The sequence below is a fragment of the Neodiprion pinetum genome, chromosome 3 (assembly GCF_021155775.2).
Source record: "Neodiprion pinetum isolate iyNeoPine1 chromosome 3, iyNeoPine1.2, whole genome shotgun sequence".
In the NCBI taxonomy this organism is placed as follows: Eukaryota; Metazoa; Arthropoda; class Insecta; order Hymenoptera; family Diprionidae; genus Neodiprion; species Neodiprion pinetum.
Genome location: NC_060234.1, coordinates 19,931,133 through 19,938,171, shown reverse-complemented (window position 1 = coordinate 19,938,171; position 7,039 = coordinate 19,931,133). Strand labels below are relative to the sequence as shown.

Genomic DNA, 7,039 nt, shown 5'->3' with positions numbered 1-7,039 from the left:
ATGGAGGTGGATCAAAATGAGAGCAACTTCGCACCAGACAACTGTAACACAAACGTACAGCGTTTGATCGCGGAAAATGGGGGTCGATGCATGAGTACGCAAGCGATGCAGTCACTGTACGACCTCCGCCAGAACAACTTACTTTGCGACGCGGTACTTCGGCTTGAAGATGGCGGTATTTTTCCGATTCATAGAGCAATTCTGTCCGCCTGCAGCACCTACTTCAGGTTCGTTGTGCTACATGTCTTATTCAACTTTAATTATCTTTGCCTAATCCCTTTGAAATCGAGGATACCATCGAACACTTTTGATGTCCGTATCGAACTCGTATAGTATGTACAGCAGAAATGTTCACAACCAAATCACTTACCTTGCATCGAAAATTATAACCGATTTAAACCTACTTTATGGAAATGAATCGGCTACACCACCCTTAATGTAACCACTTCATTTTCTGACGTGGTATCAACATCGAGTAGTCGTGTGAGCTTAGACGATGGTTTACACCCACTTCTTTGACGCAGAGCCCTCTTCACGACGACTCTTCACTCTCGTGAAAAAACCGACGTACTTTTACCAGGGGTGAACAGTCACATGATGAATTTACTGCTGGAATATGCTTACCTCCGTTCGTTGGAGGTAAACAGGGACAACGTCTGTCAACTCTTGGTCACCGCGGATTACTTGAGCATTCTTGGTGTTCTCGATCTCTGCTGTGACTATCTCAGACAGAACTTGGCACCAGAGAACTGTATCGGTGTAATGAGATTCGCCAGGGAGCATTTTTGCAAGGGATTGGAAACCGATGCCCACCGCTACGTAATGCGGCACTTCGTACAGGTGTGTCATCGACGTGACGTTTGATTTTTCGATTGATCTGCTGAAACCTCTTACTTCACCAACGACAGGTTGCGCAAAAGAGTGATGAAGTGCTATTTTTACCGATATCCGAACTTCGTGGCCTGGTCGGAGCTGACGAGCTAAACGTCAAAAGCGAGGAAGCTGTGTGGGAGTTGGTTCTCAGGTGGATAAACCACGACCCCGAGCCCCGAAAAGGGCATATTGTCGAACTGATGAAGAACATTCGTCTAGGGCTGCTAGACACCCAGTTTTTCCTCGAGAACGTCAAGGATCATCCGTATGTAACCGGTAACGAGGCCTGCAGACCCATCATCATTGAAACGCTAAAGTTTCTCTACGACTTGGAGATGATTACACAGAAAGACGGGGAAGTGCCAACGCCAGAAATCGCCAGGCCAAGAGTTCCGCACGAGATACTATTCGCACTTGGTGGCTGGAGCGGTGGAAGCCCAACAAACTTCATCGAAACGTACGACACCAGAGCCGATCGTTGGGTCAAAGTAAATTGCTCCCAAATATGCCAATTATTTCTGACCACCTTCAGTCCCCTAAAATCACTCTAGGTCACTGAATATCCGCAGGTCGAAGAAGTAGATCCAACGGGTCCTAGAGCTTACCACGGCACTGCGGTTGTAGGTTTCAATATCTACGTAATCGGGGGCTTCGACGGTATGGATTACTTCAATAGCTGTCGTTGTTTCAACGCTGTTAGCAAGGTGTGGCGAGAAGTTGCTCCCATGAATGCTAGAAGGTTGACTATATTTCATGGCTGACCCGCCCCGTTGCAGCCTTACTAGATCTTATTTATATATGAGAAAATACAGGTGCTACGTAAGCGTCACGGTGCTGAACGACCTCGTCTACGCAATGGGAGGTTACGACGGTCATCACCGGCAGAACACAGCAGAACGGTACAATTATCGGAGCAACCAGTGGTCCCTTATCGCTCCAATGAACGTCCAGCGATCAGACGCAAGCGCAACGATGCTCAATGGTAACTTATTGGAATCCTTGGTGCATTTTCCGGTATCTTCATTCGCAGTTGCCTGTTCTCTTCTACCTTTCAGATAAGATCTACATCACCGGTGGCTTCAACGGACAAGAGTGCATGAATTCGGCCGAGGTCTATGACCCGGAAACGAATCAGTGGACGCTTATATCCGCCATGAGGTCTCGCAGAAGTGGCGTTTCATGCATCGCCTATCACAGCTGCGTTTATGTCATTGGTGAGTATAATTTCTCGACTGATGAAGAATGGGCAGAATACGCAAGTGGAGTCTCCAGAACTTCTTGCCCCATAATCCAGCTTAATTTGATATTTTCAGGTGGATTCAACGGTATATCCAGAATGTGTAGTGGCGAAAAATACAATCCAGCTACAAACAGCTGGACTCAGATACCCGACATGTACAATCCACGCAGCAATTTCGCCATTGAAGTTATAGACGACATGATTTTTGCGATCGGAGGCTTCAATGGTGTTACCACTATATACCATGTCGAGTGTTACGATGAAAGGACGAACGAGTGGTGCGTCTTTTAGTGATGAATGATTTTTAATACTCGTAAAGGTGTTTTGATCTTTGCGAGTCATAATAAATATTCACAGGTACGAAGCAACCGACATGAACATTTACCGTTCGGCTCTGTCCGCTTGCGTTATCATGGGATTGCCGAACGTTTACGACTACATACACAAGCATCGTGAACGACTGATGGAGGAAAAGAGGCAAAAACTACTTGCTCTCGAAGTACAGAGAACGCAACAGCAACAACAAAATCAACAGAACGATAACAATCAGATACCACCAGCACCACCTCTGGCGCAAATCGACCTTGACAACGACCATCAAATTTAAAAGAAAGCGAATTCCTTTCTAGTATGACATTGAGCGCCTATTATTCTCTCACAAATTTCAGTTTCGTTAGTATCATGGCCGGTCGGATTCAGGTGGTGGTTTTTCACGCGTATTGGAAACTTTTATTTCAATTCAGTTTTTTTCCGTAGGAACACACACATGCGGGAACATAAATTTTCACTAGTAAAGTAGTAAAATATTGACAAAAAACCCGTACCGTTGAACTCAACGATCAATGCGAGTGCGTTCTTAGCGCTGTACAGAAAGACGCGTTATGAAAACGAATTCGGAGATTCTGGGGCATATCCAATCTTAATTGTGAGTAAATGTGAGATTTTCACGTACTGTAAATTGTAACGATGAATTTAGCGCTCAGTCTCACACCAGGAAGGACATAAAATGTTTTGAGAAAATTATTGCGAGGTGACGTCTATCGAAAAGAATGTTGCCTCGTTTGCGATAATTTTTTTATTTTCAGGATATTTTGAACCGTTTTATCATATTTTTTATAAACCTTTTAAGGGTGGCCATTAGTTGTAATTACTGGTCGCTAATTGTTACCCAAAAAAAAATAGCTATAGAATTTTTACCCTAAGAACACGGACGAGTGATGTGAAAGGAGGTGTGTAAAGTGGAACTGGGTGAAAGTGTGAATCTTGTAGAAAATATTTTACGAAAAAGTTTCATCAGATCCTGACTTAATTTTTATTCTAGAAAGTTGCGAATGAATCGCAATAGCCCAAAAAATAAGCAATGCTGTTATGGGTAATCGACAGAGCAATATTCATGTAAAAATCGGCTGAGTGTTGGTACGAATAAAGCGCTCGTCGGTTACTGACCTCACTTAGGACTAACAAAGGTTGAACACTATACTTATAGTACGTAACATCACGCAGACTGTAGCTAATTTTTTCGACTCGAGTCATTCATCGTCCAAGTGTTGAACAGTTACTGAGCACGCGTCAAAGGATTACTACGAAATAATAAACGACAGTTATTCTTAAAAATTCATATTTTAATTTTCGGTTTGATATAAAGTGCTCGGGTATCACATCATGTACGCAGTACTAACTAATACAAGTGGTTTTGGTAAATTTTTTCCTCAATTCTCTGAATTGCGTACGTGTCTTCAAATATGCGTCTACATGTAAACAAGAAATATTTAGTGGAATTCGCCACTCACTCTACAAAGGAGAAGACTATCCTGTATCAGTGGAACACGAATTTATCTCGAAAGACTTGAATGGAAGATTTTTCATTCACACGTCACGTATATTGACGATATACGTCGAATTCAATTATATTCATACAATAGATACGGATTTTATTATGTAAATACGTTTACGAGAAGAATTATATAAGTATTCCTGTTACGGGACCGATATAAGATGTAGCGGCGATGTGATTCAGCATATTTCATTCATTGATGCATCATGATGAAACATTATACGAAGAAAAATTTACAGGCTTCCGATGAAACCTTACTTGGTTCCTTTTTTCAAATTAGTAGCAATCTTTCGTCATTACAGACCTTCGAATCTTACGTAGTATCCAGTAATATCCAGTACCGCGAATGTGTTATACAAAGACCTTTCCTAATATACACTGTACACGTAGGAGTAATGTAATCTGCGAATTTGCTCAACACATGGCGTGATGTTTGTAGAAATTTAACATTGAAACAGGCGTATTCACCGTTAGATGATATCCCCGAAGCAGAGTTGAGCATTAGAAATGACCCGAAAGAAAACTTCCGCCTTGAGAACAAGCATCGTAAATTCCCTGTTGCCACACGTGTTGAAATCGACACTTTTGCCTGCTCCAAAAAAATGACAAGAATACATTTTTTGTTAAAAATGTTTAAAAGGGGTCCGACGTGCTGCGGTTCCTCCTATCTTTGTTATAAAGTAAATGACAAAACTTCAACAACAAATAAAAGTATATGTTAGACAAACAGTTGTCGCACGCATATAACGCACCAATATTAATATGAATATGGCTCCAAGCACATTTAACGAAATGTAACTTCGTCCGAAGACTCGGTCGATTGATTTACTCGGTTTTTTGGTAATCCTTTTCTTCTAAGTGGTTTTGAAATTAGTTAGGGAATTGTGTAAGGAATCAGCATGGAAAAATCAGTAGGATTTGAACAGTGTTACAATTGACACCGACGACAATTTTTTACAATCAAACGACAATTAGAGGAAGATTTGTATAAATTGTCCGAAACATTGGTGAACAAAAGGAGGACAGGTATCTCTGTAATTGGCAAGATGGCGGGGTAATTTTCACTGTAACAATTGACACCCTGTTACAACTGACACCGGTCTCCCCTATGCTATTTTTCCAAACAGGGTGTGCGAAGTTCGATTACAAGAGCAATAAAATATTGTGTGAATTAAAGCACGACAATAGAATAAACAATGAAGAAATAAAGCGAGGGCTGACAAGGAAGGGATGGACTCCCCTCAACACAAATATTAATAGAAATGATTGAAAATTTTTTAACAAGCTTCAGTATTGTAAGAAAACTGAAGATGCTTAGAATCATCGGTAAGATTTTGTGCAAGTTCAGAAGAATACGTCGGGAAAATATTTTTCAACAATGATTTGATTTTTTTTAGAAACGCGCCACTTTTCGAATTCATTATACACTGTAGTATATTTCCTTCGAGCAACGATTGGTTGTAAATTTGAAGGCACACGTTTGTCGACTATAATTCGGATATTTTGCTCTCTGGGCACCTTGGACAGTATTTCGAAAAAAAATGTAGCAGTGTTCTACCATTACCAAATGTGCATTTAACATTGGTGGATTTCACAACCCGCAATGACATCTACCGTATTATTCTGATACCTTCTTTCTATGCATGATATGCACGTAAAGGAGACTAATACAGAGAGATGAAAATTTGAATTGTCTGAAGAACGGCGCACGGGAATGAAATTAATAATTTGAACGCTGTACCTAAAAGTCACTAATGGTGTGAATTGCATCTGAAAGTCTGCATTTGAAAATCTATAATTGTAAAAATTTCGTTCGTGTTTTGAATAATCAAGGTCAAGTCGAGTTTTGAATATTTTGCAAATCAAACAAAGCTGCCGCAACAGGCTGTAAAGATAATCATATGGTCGCGGCTCTTACAAAAACGCAATCTATCTCTGTTCATTTTACTAATTTGAATAAGGTTCTATTGTAATAAAAATTTACAATTGACTGAATCGGTGCAGAAATGATATACTTGTTTGCGAAATATTGTTTTATGGACTGTATTGACTGGTTTTTTGTATTTTTTTTTTTTTTGCCGCATTCTGACTTGTCGGAAGAGAAGGAGGTATTTTTATTTCAAAGCCTGAACGCGACGTGAATCTTTGACTGGCGTTAATAATGTTTGAAACCCGTAAGAAGCTGTTTGTATTTATCACTCGTAAATGAGATACAAATTTTAGCGAATAATCTGCCAGCTTTGTCAAATTGCATTGAAATTCAACGTTGAAGAGTAGATGTAAGGACTAATTGTCAAAATCGCAAGATTCTAAAAGTCCTTACAAAAATCAATATTGCTGCATGGCGGGGTTTCTTTGTAGACCCCTAATGCATATACATAAGTGCTAATGGATTACTAAAATTCATTACATATACGTATGTGAAATAGTTGCCAGAATTTATTTCGCCGAAAATTAAATTCTTGGTACAGAGATATTGAGTCTCGGTCAGAAAGGAAAAAAGCACCATTGTATTAGTCGTGAGACTTAAGGATAATTTCACTACTTACAAGAATATGACGTCGGTATCCATCAATCAATAGCTGCCACGCATAATTTTTTATACGCTGATGTAGTCAGTATGGTAGCAGCTGATTCCAAGGATTATTGTCGAATCTTAAAGGTCGCAGCTTGTCTCTCGGCATGAAGCTTCCGGCGCTTTTTAAAATTTGTACTCGATTCTATGTCTTGGACATGTATCGATAGATTCAACTGATATGTGAACTTTATGGTTGATTTTAATATACATGAGCCGATACAACACTAAAGCATGAGGATCGTTCAATTTTGAAAACACTTTGTTTCTTTGAGTGCGACGGACTTCTACTTCATGGTACAAAAAAACTATTTTTATCCTGATTATTTCCCTATGGCCGTTATTTCATTGGTGTGCAATATTTTTAGGCAATGTTACATCAGAAAAGATATTCGTCGCAATATTGGTTCATCCAAATCAGCCTTATAATATGCGGAAACCTGATTTTTTTTGAAAGCGGAAAAAAAATAACTTCACCTTTACAATCTTTTAGGGGGGTGGAGACGAACCGCCCGCT

At 40.0% G+C, this 7,039-nt stretch overlaps 1 protein-coding gene across 1 annotated transcript; it reads left to right on the top strand.

The window, feature by feature from the left end:
* klhl10 (kelch-like protein 10) lies at positions 1–2,720 on the top strand. The gene is made up of 8 exons (XM_046616668.2): positions 1–227; positions 525–840; positions 909–1,361; positions 1,443–1,612; positions 1,686–1,855; positions 1,929–2,087; positions 2,187–2,391; positions 2,471–2,720. Exons 1-8 carry the CDS (start codon positions 1–3, stop codon positions 2,718–2,720), a joined length of 1,950 nt encoding a protein of 649 aa, XP_046472624.1.
* Positions 2,721–7,039: the final 4,319 nt, after the last annotated feature.

What these genes read in the sequence shown, in the direction of transcription:
- klhl10 (XM_046616668.2), top strand. Translation starts at nt 1, where the DNA reads ATGGAGGTGGATCAAAATGAGAGCAACTTCGCACCAGACAACTGTAAC. An exon ending in GAGCCGATCGTTGGGTCAAA is followed by an intron (nt 1,362 to 1,442) that starts GTAAATTGCTCC and finishes GAATATCCGCAG; the next exon opens with GTCGAAGAAGTAGATCCAAC. An exon ending in AAGCGCAACGATGCTCAATG is followed by an intron (nt 1,856 to 1,928) that starts GTAACTTATTGG and finishes TCTACCTTTCAG; the next exon opens with ATAAGATCTACATCACCGGT.